We start from the raw sequence: 16,057 nt of genomic DNA on the forward strand, positions 1-16,057 counted from the left end.
GGTTTTATTTTAAATTGTTTCCTTAATTTCTAATTTAGGAGTGAGATTGCTGGATCAGAAGAAATTATCATTTTTAGAAGATTTGTAAGTGCTGTACCAGTAATGGGTGTATTAATAACTCTTACAGAAACTGGGATTGAATAGTTAACATTCTAGATTATAATATACAGGAAACTTAAATTAGAGTTAAATGAAAGTTTCCACTGGTTCATGATATAGTCATGAGGGAGGTGGCAGCGTGGTGTACTGGAAAACCCTAATGCACGTTCTAAGGTGTCCATTGTATGTAATGAATTAGCTTCTTTACTGTGCATCTAAAAGAGTACTAGTTAGGTATATCCTTGGGATAATTGGGACAGTCGTCACTCAAATCACTTTCCATATCTTCAGTATAGCTTTCAAGCTGTATGGCCAGGTGCAGTTCACTTTAAATCTTTTTTTCCCCTCAGTTTTATCATCTTTAAAAAAGATGTTTGGGCTTCCCTGGTAGCGTAGTGGTTAAGAGAATCTACCTGCCAATGCAGGGGACACAGGTTCGAGCCCTGGTCTGGAAAGATCCCACATGCCGTGGAGCAGCTAAGCCCATGCGCCACAACTACTGAGCCTGCGCTCTAGAGCCTGCGCTCTAGAGCCCGTGAGACACAACTACTGAGCCTGCGCTCTAGAGCCCACGAGCCACAACTACTGAAGCCCACGCGCCCAGAGCCCGTGCTCTGCAACAAGAGAAGCCACTGCAATGAGAAGCCAGCGCACCACAGCGAAGAGTAGCCCCCGCTCACTGCAACTAGAGAAAGCCTGCGTGCAGCAACGAAGACGCAACACAGCCAAAAATTAATTAATCAATTAATTATTTTTTAAAAAGGAGATGTTAGAATTTATCTTCATATGATAATATGTTCAAAGTTTCCAGCACTGTAATTAGTAAACATAAATCTTGCTTTCAGGTTTGACTTAGTATCTTTACTTAAGGGGTTAACTGCTTTATGGATGTCAGACTTTATTGATACTACTACTTTGTTGATCAAATGTTCATTTTATTGGAAAACAGTATATAGTACAGGGAGTAAGAATACAGAATCTAAAGTCACAAATTGCCTGGATTAGAATTTCAGCTCAGCTGTGTGATATTGGGCAAATTATTTATCCTCTTTAATCTTGGGTTTCTCAAGCATAAAGTGAGGTTATAATAGTAATAACAATTGAGTTATGTTGGGTTGGCCAAAAGGTTCGTTTGGTTTTTTCCATAAGATGGCTCTAGTAGCACTTAATTGTCTTTAACTTCATTGCAAACAATTTTGTTAGATTGTATGTGACAGCTGTCATATCAGTGTGCATTTAAAAAAAGACTTATCAAAATTGGTGAATTTTTGTGTAGCCATTTTAATATTGAAGATGGAAGAAAAAAAGCAACATTTTCAGCATATCATGCTTTATTATTTCAAGAAAGGTAAAAACACAACCGAAACGCAAAAAAAATTTGTGCAGCATATGGAGAAGGTGCTGTGACTGATCAAACGTGTCGAAAGTGGTTTGCGAAATTTGGTGCTGGAGATTTCACACAGGATGATGCTCCATGGTCAGGTAGACGAGTTGAAGTTGATAGTGATCATATCGAGACATTAACTGAGAATAATCAGTGTTATACCATGCGGGAGATAGACGACATACTCAAAATATCCAAATCAAGCGCTGAAAATCATTTGCACCAGCTTGGTTTATGTTCATCGCTTTAATGTTTGGGTTCCACGTAAGTTAAGCGGAAAAAAACCTTGGCCATATTTCCACATGCACTTCTCTATTTAAACGTAATGAAAACATTCCATTTTTAAAACAAATTGTGACGAGCAATGAAAAGTGGATACTGTACAATAATGTGGAGCAGAAGAGATCATGGGGCAAGCGAAGTAAACCACCACCAACCACACCAAAGGCCAGTCTTCATCCGAAGAAGGTGATGTTGTGTATATGGTGGGATTGGAAGGGAGTTCTCTATTATGAGCTCCTTCCGGAAAACCAAATGATTAATTCCAATAAGTACTGCTCTCAATTAGACCAACTGAAAGCAGCACTAGACAAAAAGCATCCAGAATTAGTCAACAGAAAATACATAATCTTTCATCAGCATAACACAAGACCTCATGTTTCTTTGATGACCAGGCAAAAACTGTTACAGCTTGGCTGGGAAGTTCTGATTCATCCACCGTATTCACCAGACACTGCATATTCAGATTTCCATTTATTTTGGTCTTTACAAAATTCTTTCAATGGAAAAAATTTCACTTCCCTGGAAGACTGTAAAAGGCACCTGGAACAGTTCTCTGCTCAAAAAGGTGATAAGTTTTGGGAAGATGGAATAAAAAGATGAATATATTGTTCAATAAAGATCTTGGTGAAAATGAAAAATGTGTCTTTTATTTTTACTTAAAAACCGAAGGCACTTTTTGGCCAACCCAATATTTTAAAGTGCTTATTAGCACATTCCTTACACATTTTAAGCCTAAATGAATGTTAGCTTTCAATAATTATTTTTAGTATAGTTATTATATTAGTTATTACTACATAAGAAATTACTTCAAAAAGTAGTTTAAAATAACAATAAATGTTTATTTCTTCAGGTCCACAATTTAGGAGCAGGTTGGCAGGGGGTCCTGGTTCAGGGTCTCTGACGAGATTGCAGTCAAGGTGTTAGCAGAAGCTATGGTTATCCTAGTGTTATTTTGAACCTAATGGCTATAAATTTTATATTTTGCAGACTATGTCTTCAGCAGTGGTACAGTTATATGCAGCAGATCGGAACTGTATGTGGTCAAAGAAGTGCAGTGGTGTTGCTTGTCTTGTTAAGGACAATCCACAGAGATCTTATTTTTTAAGAATATTTGATATCAAGGTGAGTTTTATTTTGCTTCCACTTAAACTGTAGGGTTTTCTACCTCAATTGTAATTTATAATAGTATAGATTTGTTTATCCTGTATGTAATATTTATATTCTACTTCAGTTAACACTAGAAGAGTGAAGCTTGGTTTTAGATACTGAACCATGGGCACTGTGACCAAATTGGGAATACATTCTAAACCAGGACATGAATAGTTCCCCATTTTATCTGTCTGCACACTAAAGGTTTTGTTGGTTTGTCTGTTTTTATTCCTTTGGGTCTTGAACTTTTCCCACATTCTCTCTTTTTCTAATGATACTCTTTTTATCCCATCCTGTCCATTACAGACTAGTGTATATAGTTCTTTCAGAGAGCTACAAAAGTATATTTAGCCTGGTGTGTACTTACTTACTTCGGCCTGGGTTTAAAGCATTATACAATATCTATAATAAAGTATTTGCTACCCATTTTATGTTGTTTGTCAACATAGGTATGTTCCGATTTTCACAGCTTTGTATCCCTCACTCTTAAACATAAATCCACCTTGTCTTAGATTGGATGCCCTTTGTCAGGAATTCATCTCTGATAGTCACTAAAAATAATTTTTTGGCTGAGATGAAGTCTCCATTTATCTTTTAAAATCTTTTCCGTGGGTAAGCCTCCTTGCTTAATATTCATATGTGGCTATAAGTGTAATGGGATTGTAGTTACAGAAAAATAAAACTGAGTTTGAACTCCTGGACGATACTTACGGTTAGACAGATTGTATTCAAACTGGTTTACTTCCCTGGGCTCCGGCTTACTTATTTGTAAAATGGGATAACCATCTGGATCTGTTGCAGAGTATTCCCCTGAGATTAAATGATATTTAAGTTACTGCACTTTGTACATTAGAAATTTGTAACATCCCCTTCTCCATACCCCAAGACAGCTGAGAGATGTGGCATGCTCCTGTTACTAACAGTAGCTTACTTACTATGGCAGTGATTCTGGGGGATGGGGAACACATGCATAGTTTGAAAGACACTCCTAAGTCCTTTGATATATTTATTTCTCACCACCAAGGAGAAGCACTGTTTAGAAATCAAACGTACATATAACTCCACTGAGAAGAAAGGGATTCTATTACAATGGTCATAATGTGTGTACAACATTTTAAAATATTTTAAAATTGTGGTCTATGTAGAACCTTGCATTTCAGAATAGGGCAATGGGGGCTTCCCTGGTGGCGCAGTGGTTGAGAGTCCGCCTGCCGATGCAGGGGACGCGGGTTCGTGCCCCAGTCCGCGAAGATCCCACATGCCGCGGAGCGGCTGGGCCCGTGAGCCATGGATGCTGAGCCTGCGCGTCCGGAGCCTGTGCTCCGCAGCGGGAGAGGCCGCAACAGTGAGAGGCCCGCGTACCGCAAAAAAAATAACAACAACAACAACAAAACCAGAATAGGGCAATGATTATATTTGTCTAACCATTCATCTCCAATTATAGATAGCCATTGCTAAATACTTGGAATTAGCCACCTTTGGTATTAAGGTTAATTATATTTCTTGTACTACAGCTATCAATATGACAATCACCATGGATCTCTTAACCATAGTTTAACCTCGGTGCACTTTAATCCTCAGTCTCCTTCTGCACGTGATTGATACTGTTTATACCAATGTTTAATTAGACCACTCTGCAAAACTTAGGAATTCAAAGATTGTTAATGAGCAGTACAGAGAAGACTTATTTGACCCTCCCAGCATCTACAGAATTGAGGAAAAGAATGAAATCCTTCTGTAATATTTGATAGCATACAGTCTAGGTACTGCTGATGGAACTATGCATTGATAATCAGTGCATATATAAAAGTATCCTACCCCTTCTATCTGACGTTGATGATCTAGTAAGTGTTTGGTTATGTATTTGACCAAGTAACTATATTTGGAAATGCTTGGCTGATGAGATGATATCTTAGCATACTGAATTCAACTCACTTGGTATGTAGTTTTTATGAAAGAAACATCCAGTATTTACTGTTACTACTTACTAAATTATGTGATATGTTACTTATGTATTATATATATATGTGGTCTGTGTGTATGTAAAAGCTAGTATTAATATAAAGTTTCTTTAATATGAGTCATCTGCTTTTTTTTTTTTTTAATTGGCTGCATTGGGTCTTCGTCGCTGCACGCGGGCTTTCTCTAGTTGCAGCGAGTGGGGGCTACTCTTCGTTGTGGCGTGTGGGCTTCTCATTGCCCTGGCTTCTCTTGTTGCGGAGCACTGGCTCTAGGCATGCGGGCTTCAGTAGTTGCAGCATGCAGGTTCAGTAGTTGCAGCACGCGGGCGTTAGAGCTCATGGCCTTCAGTAGTTGTGGTGCGTGGGCTCAGTAGTTGTCGCTCGCGGGCTCTAGAGCGCAGGCTCAGTAGTTGTGGTGCATGGGCTTAGTTGTTCCACGGCATGTGGGATCTTCCCAGACCAGGGACTGAACCCACGTTCCCTGCATTGGCAGGTGGATTCTTAACCACTGTGCCACCAGGGAAGGCCCATCGGCTTTGTTTTGTGTGTGTGTGTGTGTGTGTGTGTGTGTGTTTTTCCCAAGAGGCTTACTTATTGGTAGTTCTTACTTTAACTTTTACTTTTTTCTAGGATGGGAAACTATTGTGGGAACAAGAGCTATACAATAACTTTGTATATAATAGTCCTAGAGGATATTTTCATACCTTTGCTGGAGATGTAAGTCATATTTTCTTTATTGCCCTGTTTAATGTAATTACTGTTACATTTGTCTATGGAAAGTATTTTTGAGCTTTTTGTGTAAACATTGTATAAAATATAAAGAATTATTTTACTTTTAAAAGCCTCCATATTATGGCTTAGTAGGAAGCAATGGCTAAGATTTTAAGGGAAAAAAAAAGGTTTCAAAGAGTACTGTAAATGTAATTTGGTATGTAGAAAAGAGGTTTGTTTTTTCGTCTTCTCTTTCTTTAGTCAGATAGTTTTACCTCTGTGTGACTTTGGACAAATAGTTTAACCTCTCTTGAGTTTTAGTTTTCTTATCTATAAAAGTGAAACCACTAATCCATGGTAACTTTTAAAAATTGAAGATTATATTGCTGTTCAAATTATTTTGTGAAAGAATATGATCTAGAAGAGTACTAAAATATAATAAGTAGAAGGATTTTTATACCATGTACTCACAGGACTTGTCTGAGTGACTGGATTATGGGTGACTTTAATTTTTTTTGTTTTCATATTTGTATTTCCTAAATTTTCTACAATAAAAGGTTGGATTAGATGATATGTCCATCTTTTCAAAAAGTGTTTTCTTCCTTATTTGTTATTTTTCACATTTTTCTGGATTGTATATAAATATATGTACATATATAAAAGTGTGGACTAAATGCCATAATAATTCAGGGTGTTTCCACACTTCTAATAATTTACATGAATTAAGGTTATAATTTAAATAATATCTGAAAAACATAGAGTTGATCTGCATTTGATCAATGTTTCCAGCGTTTGCCTTTTCAAATCCAAATGTTCATAGAGCTCTTTTGAAGGATCAAATTCTATTTACTATTTTGTTTTTTTAATTGAAGATGAAGTATTCAGTTTAACATTTGAGTGTCTACTGTGATAGGTAACCTCTCTAATAGTACTCTTTTACTCTACCTTCTCTATGCTTTTTGCTTTCTTAAGTTATAAGTTATAACTTAAAAGTTATAAGTTATAACTTTTAAGTCATAAAGTAAGTTCTTGTCTGCTAATAAAGTGAAACTTTTCTTCTTCAGAGTGTACTTCTATTGGTTATTAATTTTTTTGTTAAGTAAAGCTAAATTTGTGGTTTTTGTTGTTTACCTTTTTTGATGAAAATATTTCAGACCTGTCAAGTTGCCCTTAATTTTGCCAATGAAGAAGAAGCAAAAAAATTTCGAAAAGCAGTTACAGACTTGTTGGGCCGTCGACAAAGGAAATCTGGTAAACTTTTTAAACAAAAATTCCTTTAAACAGGAGCTGGCTATGGCTCATGGGGCAGATCTGGCCTGCCATCTGTTTTTGTAAATAAAGTTTTATTGAAAAACAGCTATGCTTGTTGGTTTACATATTGTCTTTGGCTGCTTTTTTTCCACAACACAGTTGTCTAGTTATGACAAAGACTATGTGACGCATATCTGGCCCTTTACAAAAAACAGGTTGCTAATCCTTACCTTACAAGAAATACTGTTTTCATTGAGAGCTGATTTTTTTCAGGTTTATTAAAGAACTCATTCCAATAACCTTTTCTGTTGATAACATTTTACATATACTGACTCTTAACTTTGCATTTTTATGACATTATTTGTAACTTACATTTACAAAAATATTTTATAGTTTGTGAACAAATACTTTAGGCAAGCCTAGAAGCAAATAAGCAAAGTTGCAAACAAGATCTGTAAACATTGCCTTGTCTCTATTTTGTCCCTAATGTTGTATATTGTAAAATTATAAGGAACTTAGTTTAATGCATGAGACTTTAATACATATAAGACAATTAGAGAACGACGCAGGATAGTGTAAAGCTTTAAATTCATTGATGTGGAACTATTTGACAGCTGTCACATACCAGGCCTTTCTGTTGTAACGTGGGAGAAGCGTGATTAGGAAAGGTGAACCTCTCCAAAATCATCTTCTTAAGCAGGTCACTTTTAGGAGAAATAACATATGGGAGTTGAGATCAGCAAATAAATCCCCTTAAAATAACCATGCCCATATATTCTTTGAAAAGTTTGTACATCCAAGTATACATGTTACCCCAGTCTGAAAATCACTGTATTCAAGGATGTGCTTTACCAATAGGAGGGAATAAGTCATGAAAAAGGAAGGCACTGGATCCTGAAAACAGAAATGTAAACACGTGTGTTACATTTTATATATGTTTATTGTTATTTTAATGGGTTTCCGAGAGGAAGGTAATGTAAAAATGAAAATGAAATGAACTAAGTTGTTGCCTTACTTACTGCCATCTTATATATCCCCCTTGTCATGAGTGAATAGGAGAATGATTAGGAGCCTATTGTTTTTTGTTACTTCTTTTTGGGGCCAAGGGTGTTTACCACTTGATTCCATGCTGTGGAAGAATTTAATTCTGTGGAATAATTCACGGTTCAGTTCTTATTTCAATGACATGTTGTGGTGCCAGGCCAGGGACTCCCTGGGACTTCTTTTAGTCAAACTGTGTGACTAAATTTTCAATTAAAAAAAAAAGTAAAAAATACTTCTTAAAATATCGAATAATTGACTTTTGAAATAGATAGGTCACTTGAAGGTGTCTTTTAACTGGTATGGGAATTCTGTTTTATACAGTTCCTAAGCTTTTAGGCATAGTGTTTTCAGAAGCAGAAGATCACAGCATATGGGAGACAGCTGATTGATTGTTGGGTAGCCCCTTCATGCTAAGTCAACCTTCAGCCTTGCCTCTCTTTAACTTAGGTGCATGGGGTCCAACTTTTGGAGCAACAAAGAATTAGTGTTTTCTTTTCCTTCCATTAGCCATTTAATGTTGGAAGCCATCTACCATGCCCTCCTTAGGCCTACACTTCTTTAGCTTAACCAGTTCCAGTTTCTTATTCCTCACATGATATGATTTATAGACTCATCATACTGTATAACTTACAGACTCATCATACTGTATTCAGAGCACTATATACTGTGCTCTGAATGCCCTGTACATTTTTATGTCGTCTTCAAATGATGCAGATTTGAGAAAATGGTCCAGCTCAAATATGATGTCCAGATTTGAACACAGTAATCCAACAGTAGTATGACTAGTACTGTGATACTAAAAACGTCCCCTAATATGATTAAACACTGTTCTGCTAATGTTTCTAGCAAATACATCACACCATCAACTCCCATTCTTAGTTCAACCAAACCTCTTTTTTTCATAAGAATGGCTCTCAAGCCAGGATAGTGTCATGTTTCTAAGTAATTGCTTTTTAGAACTTATACTCTGAACTTTACATTATCTCAGCATATTTCCATATTTGTGGCACTGCCAATTTAAGAAGTATTTCCTTTGTGGATGCAGAGGTAACATCACCTTGGAAATTGGGGATTTGACATTCATTGATGTTAGATAGGATGTGCTTACATCAAATGTTTCAGAAAATTACTTCATCAGACCACCAGATGGAGTAATACATTTATATTTCCCATTGCCAGGATTTTCAACTTGTCCCTCAATTAAATCCAATTAATTTTAGGATTGTGGCTGTTTATAAACTAAATATTTTATTATATTATTATTTATGGCTATTTGTCTTATAATTTTGGAAATTTTTGTATTAGAAAAATCTGTGGAAATTATATTTGTTGAAAATTCTTCAACCAGTTTTGAGCTTTCTTGAAACCAAAATTGTGTCAAACTTGATACATAAGAGTATGAGTGCAAAGGGTTAATAGAAGTTCTCCTGTTATTACTCCTACTTAATTGGCTATAGCTTCTAAGTATTATTTTGGTCTCCCCCATAGCTCAGGCATCTCTAGGTATTTTCATTATCTTTATGCTTTCATTCAGTCCCATAGCTTTGAACACTGTCTATATACTGCTGACTCCCAAAGTTTTCTCTCTCCTGTTGACCTCGCCCCTGACTTTCAGACTTGTGTGCTCCAGCTGGGTGTCAGAATAGCCTTCAGACCTAGTATGTGTGAGCAGAACACCTGACCCGTGTTCCCCAAGCCCCAGTTCGACCTGCTCCTCCTCCTCTCCTAGCCGTCCCCATCCCAGTAAAAGGCGTTGGCTCCACCTTGTCAGTCTGGCTCACAGTGGTTCTTCATAAGCCCTATCAGTGAGTCCCATTTTCTCTGTCTTCAAAAACAAGTCCTGGATCTGTCTCACCACCTCTGTTGCTACCACCCTAATCCAAGCTACCATTGTCTGTCATCGGGACTATGACGGACTCCCTGCTGTCACTGTATGCCCCCTAGTAGCTCTCTCCCACATAGTAACCAGGCAAAACTTTTAAAAACATAGACTGGGTCATGTCACTTCCCCTATTCAAAAACCTGTAAGAGCTTCCTATCATGTATAGAACACTATATTCCTTAACCCATGCCCTGTGGGACCCTACACGCTCCAGTTCCCTGGTTCTCTTTCTGACTTCTCTCCTTCCGCTCTTCCTTTGGCTCACTGCAGTCCAGTATTATGGTGTTCTTTCATGTTCTTCCCTCCTGAAGCCTCTTCCCTCCTGGGCCTTTCAATATGTTGTTCCCTTTCTTGCTTTATTCAAATGTCTGCTCCAATGTCAGTTCCTCAGAGAAACTTGTTAACCACTTATATATGGACGTAGGAATAAAACAGTTTAGATGAGTTGATTTTTTTATGTTGAGTTTTGTATTGCATATGTCTAATAATATTCCTTTATTTCCTAACAGAGAAAAGACGAGACCCTCCAAACGGTAAGCTCTTTGATAATTATTGATCAGAAAGATTTTAGATTTAATTTAATCCTTGTGGAAACATGTATCATATATTAATACCTAGTATTTAATATCTACGATTAAATACTGTAGTTTATTGTGTTCTTATTTTAAAATAAATAACAGATGGGACTTAGAAATGTACTGTTCTTTGGCTTTTTTCTAGGATGAGGGAAGACTGTATAGGGTGAATATCACTATTACTTATATCTTAATTCCTTATTCACAGTTGTTTAAGTTTAGAAATTGTACAACCTGGTCTTAATGTCTTCCTTAAAAGTGGTAAGTTTTATCTAGCATATTTCTTCATTTCCTATTTTCATGTTAGTCTTTTTTTTTCTTATTTCAAAAGATTATTTCACACTGGGAATATAAAACTAGCCCCTTTCAAGAATGAACACTTAACTATTCTGGTGTGTTTAAACAAATAGTAGCTATGCTTACTGTGCTGGTGCGTTTAGAACACATAGTAGCTGTACATAATTCTCCTTAATTTGCTAACGAATACTTGAAGTAATATGGATTCATTTAAAATATATATATTTATACCAAAGAATAAAAGCAGAATACGAAGGTCCCAGATCTCTAGGGCATAGAATCTCATCCTGGGCCCCATAAACCCTCGCTGAAACTTTGTGCCAAATATTGTAAGTATATATGTTCTTTTCTCTGGGGAGAGAGGATCCGTGGATTTCGTCAGATTGAAGTGGGACCCCGACCCTATGATAGTAAAGAACATTGCTCCAGGAGCCTTCGTTATAATGGGGAATATAGCTGCTGCTTTTTAAAGGCATCTCAAATTCTCTCATCAGAATTTAGAGTGATTATTCAGGGAAACACTTAATATAGTACAGAGTCCTTAATATATGACAACTGTTAGTGGTTGTTGGGTATTTTTTCTTTTAAACCAATATATTGCCTTCTGATTTTGTCCTTAAATTTGTTTTCCTGATACAAAAACATGAACCAAATATTGCTGTATTAAATTTTGGTTTACTTACTTTAGTATAATTTTAAAAAACTCTGACTGTACCTTCAGTAGTGCTTACCATGTGCCAAGTGTTGTATACTTTGACTTTCTCTTTTAAATGGAAATTTTTAATACGTTATAGGGCTGCTTGGAGATAAATGAAGTAATCAAAGTGTTTAGCATGGTGCTTAATCAGTATAGTTATCATGATGAAGACAATGACAGTGATAATAATAGCAGCTACTATTTAGTGATCACTTACTACCTGCCAGGCACTGTCCAGAAACCATATGAAGTAGCTGCTATCATCCCTACTTCAGATGAGTAAACAGGCACAAATAGGTAACTTGCTCAGGGTCACAAAACTAGGAAAGTGGAGCAAGATTCAGTCTCAAGTGTTCTAACTCAAGAGCCTGCCCCCTTAACCACTGTGCTGTGTCAAGATGATTTTGAAGGAGAAACTGAGACCTGAAGAGAGTAAGTAACATGCCTTGAGGTATGCAGCTAGTATGTCACAGAAACAAAGGAAGCAGAAGCAGCTGAGCCAGAAGTCCTTCATCCGTGAACCTTTAATGTGGCGTTAGAATTTTTCCCCCTTGTTCTGTGCTCAATATTTTAATGTCTTTTTTAATTTATTAAACTATTTGGCATTCTGTGAGCATATATTAAATACCAGTGCAGAAGGCTTCCTAGTGGTACCATCTTTGGGGAAAGTAACCTGAGTGTGATTTTAAAGTGTAGATGTTGTACAAATAATATAATTAAAGTTAAGGATGTAAATACTTCATGGTTTTTTTAAAATTTAATCTTTTCAATACATATAAAATATATTTTTGAAAAGGCACCTAATCCATAATAGAATTTGGATATTCTTTATGTGACAATGGTGTCTTACAATTTTATTACCCATAGTAAGAGAGATACTCATAATTAAATGCAGTTTCTTTCTCTGAGTTTGTTCTTGGTTTTAAATCTTTAGATCTAAAGTTTTAACCCTTTAATACAGTGGTGCCAAACTTTTTTTCATTAAATGAAAGGAGAGTTTAAAAAAATGGCATTGTTAAAATGCGAAATTATACAGCATGTCTTGACAATATTTGCATACTTATATATTTTTTAAATATACATAACATAATTATTAATAGAAGTTTTAATATTTTCTCCTGCTGTGCAGTGGGTTGCCTTGCTCTCCTCATGGTGTGGAGACCACTATTTTGCAGGTGGCATATTACTTTTTTGCATTTGCTGCACTGCCACTAGGTGGCAGTGGACACCTTAACTGCCTAGCAGTGTCCATACAGGAGCTTTGTCCCAGATCCTCATTTAGAAGATCAGTTTAGCAAACCTTTTTCACATTGTTAACTATTAAAAAGACACTTTATGTAGAAGTAACATATATTCCTGAAATACAATTCAGTGTCTTCCTCATTAACTCCTAATCCATATATTTTTCTTTTTTTTTCTTTTTTGGTCAGTCTCACCTTTTAGCTTAGATGCTTTCCAATGATTTGTTCTCAGCTTCATGACTGCTTGACATTAGAGGCCTCTAGGCCCCCTATTTCTCAACTATTTTACCTTGGTGAGAGCTCTCTGCTTTTTATGTAATTAAGGGGAAGACTTTAGTTTGTTCTTTTAGTTTTAAAATTAACTAGAAATGCTGTTCAGTGAGAATATTAAAAAATCTTTTCTCTGACAGTTGTCCTTAATCAGAAGAAGGTAATTTGTCTTTTGACTGCTTTTTGAAAAAGAAGGGAAACAGTCCCCTTTATTATCTGTTTACTTCGTACATGTTCTTAGGATGAGTGTAATTTCAGAAATGGAATAATTAAACTTTACTAGATGTGATTTGAGTATTTCCATTACCATATCTTTCATAAAGTTTATTAAAAAATACCTCTGTGCCTTATACAACTTATCACTTTTTTGGTCTGTCACTTTTGAAACAAATATTTAATTGGGCTTTAGAACATTATTTTAAATTTATTTCCTAACATCTTCAAACTGTAAAATGACGCTTGTTAACAGGAATATCCAAATACCTAATCTCTTAAATGTGTAAAAAGCCTTTTTTCTAAATATTGAAAGTTATTCGTAAGTATTTCTTGAATGATGAACTGTTGGACTGCAAACTAAGAGAACTGATAAATTGGTAAAGAAATAAAATATAACATTTGTAAAGTTAGCATTATCAATCACCTTGTCATTTAACTTTTGTGAAAAAAGTTATAATAGTTAATAGAGTAGTGGAGTAGGAACCAAGATAGTAGAGTCCACCTTTCCCTTTGTCACTAATTGTGTGACTTTAGACAGGTCACCTGACTCTTCTTGTCCTTAGTTTTTATCTATAAAATGAAAGATTTAGAAAAGCTCTTTAATTTCCCAGCTAATATCAATTTTCTGTACATCTCTGTAATCTGGACTTTTCTATGTAGAGTTAATTAAATAATGTTTTAACCAGTACTGATGAAGTTCATGTGTAAGGACACTAAGGAGCTAATGCCACAGCTTTATGAACTGCTTGGTGGATGCATACAATATATCCACACCTGATTTTGGGGTAGAGAGAGGAGGGGAAACTTTGGTATTCATTCTGCATATCACTTATATTTTATTCCTGTCTTCTTCATCCTTGAGCTTTCTTCAGAGATGGCTGAGTTATTTTCTCTCGTGAGTTATAAATCAGGCTTATAAGAACCTTAACTTTATTGTTTCCCAGAAAAGAATTTACTGGTTTGGATAATTTAAACTATTAACCTTACCAACTCTATAGCATTTAGGACATCCATAGTATAATTGGTTACTTTTACGTAAACTAAAGTAGCATCAAAATGTTTTTATTTTTGTTTTTTTCCTAAAAACTAATTATAATTTTTAAATTTTTGTTTTCATTTTTTTGGCATGCCACATGGCTCGAGGGATCTTAGTTCCCTGACCAGGGATCGAACCCCGGCCCCCTGCAGTGGAAGCGTAGAGTCCTACCCACTGCACCGCCAGGGAATTCCCAAATTTTTTGTTATTTTTTAATGGTGAATCTGGTTGTTCCTTCATTATTACTATTTGGACACCTATTTCAGGAAGGATGACATGTATAAAGAGAGTGCCTAACTCTGACTTAACCTAAATCTGTCTCAAGGAAGTTCTTAAATGTTATTAAGTGTAAAGATAGGAGAGTAATAATTTGCAACATCTTAATTTGGACGGTGTTGCTGATGATGATTGGTAATGATAAACTATAAGAGGAGAGAAAGCAGAAAGGGAAGAATGAGAAGTGAAAACATATTACTAGATTAAGTCTATGAAAATGTTAGTATCACCCCAATTCAACCCTCTAACGCTCAAATTCTGGATATTTTTATAAGTCCCTTATTTTGTGAAACTACAGTGATTTCTGAAATCTTGAATCTGAACCAATTTGAAAATCCAGTTCTTTATCTACTATTTAATAAGCCTTCTATATTGTTTAACTAACCTTTAACTTTTGATCCAATTATTTTCAGATTATTCCTTGACACTGAATCAGCTTTTAAAGGTTTTATCCGTATTGTTCACTAGCTTTCATTTTTTCCAAGAAGAATTTTTATTTCTTGCCAATATGAGCAACTTCCCATGGAATTTTGTGTGAAATTATAAATAGAACTTTAGACATTTACATATTATACTTATGTAATTAGACTTTGAATATTAAGGGAAAATAGCTGAATTTTGCACCTCTTTCAAAATTGTTTGTCTGATAAAGTGGCAGATGGCATTTATAATTTTATTTTAACTCTGTTTCGTCTTTAATAGTAGAGTTGAGGGAGAGAAAATTAGTTATATATAATTTCCCATATAGGTAAATATTTTATTTCAGACAACTTTTATGAATAGGATGCATTTGAGGTTTTCAGCATAATTGAAGAATTATAGTCAAGTTAGCATTTAGTGATCACTCGATATACATTAGCCTGTAATGTCTTGGGATTTCTGTCTGCCATTCTATGCTTGCGTTGGGGATTCCACAGACCACTCCTCCAGTTGGTGATTCATTAGGGCTCACAGGACTGAGCACATAGAGGTACTCATGGCAAAGATTTATTACAGTGAAAGGATATAAAACAAAAATTAACAAAAGAGAAAGACACATGGGGTTAAGTCTGGGGGAAACTACACACAAGCTTCCAAGAGTATTCTCTCATTGGTCACAGGGGATATGCTTAATGTCTCCAGCAATGAATTGTTGCAACACACATGAACTGTTGTCTAAAGAAGCTCAGTGCCTAGGGTTTATTGGGGGCTAGTCACGTGGGCATCTTCTGTCTAGGACATACCAAGATTCTAGACTCCCAGAAGGAAAGCAAGTATTCAGCATAAACCACATTGTTAGCACAAATAGTTGAGACACAATGAGCCCATCTTATCAGGGGATAATGGGAACCCTCTTGAAATCCTAGATCCTAGATGCCAGCTAAGGGCCAACCTTGCAAAGCAGGCCTTTCTAAAGATAGCAGTCTCAGGCCTGCTATGTTGACTGTTTCTCTGCACAGTAGTGATTATATTTTATACAGTATTTTAAAAGTCATCAATAATATCATCTCAGAGGAATTTGGTCTAATAGGAAGTTATATCAGAGAATCATATGTTAAAATGGGATCTCTAAGGAACATGTGTTGCCCTTTGGTTAAATTTTTTAAGGAATTTTTAAGATGAATATATTTCATTCAGACTCTCATACTTTTAAGACCAAAATACTTTTGTGAATTACAAAACAAATTTTTGTGTGCTACGTTTAGT

At 35.7% G+C, this 16,057-nt stretch overlaps 1 protein-coding gene across 2 annotated transcripts in view; it reads left to right on the plus strand.

The window, feature by feature from the left end:
- Positions 1-16,057, plus strand: part of WASL (WASP like actin nucleation promoting factor) — a 67,078-nt gene that overhangs the window by 28,836 nt on the left and 22,185 nt on the right. For both annotated transcript variants that reach the window (XM_082661367.1, XM_082661368.1), the window contains exons 2-5: positions 2,753-2,887; positions 5,506-5,592; positions 6,741-6,837; positions 10,273-10,296. In XM_082661367.1, the coding sequence (XP_082517493.1) occupies positions 2,753-2,887; positions 5,506-5,592; positions 6,741-6,837; positions 10,273-10,296 (343 nt within the window). The remainder of the gene's footprint in view (positions 1-2,752; positions 2,888-5,505; positions 5,593-6,740; positions 6,838-10,272; positions 10,297-16,057) is intronic.

Source organism: Grampus griseus (assembly GCF_964374135.1).
Source record: "Grampus griseus genome assembly, chromosome: 9".
Classification (NCBI taxonomy): Eukaryota; Metazoa; Chordata; class Mammalia; order Artiodactyla; family Delphinidae; genus Grampus; species Grampus griseus.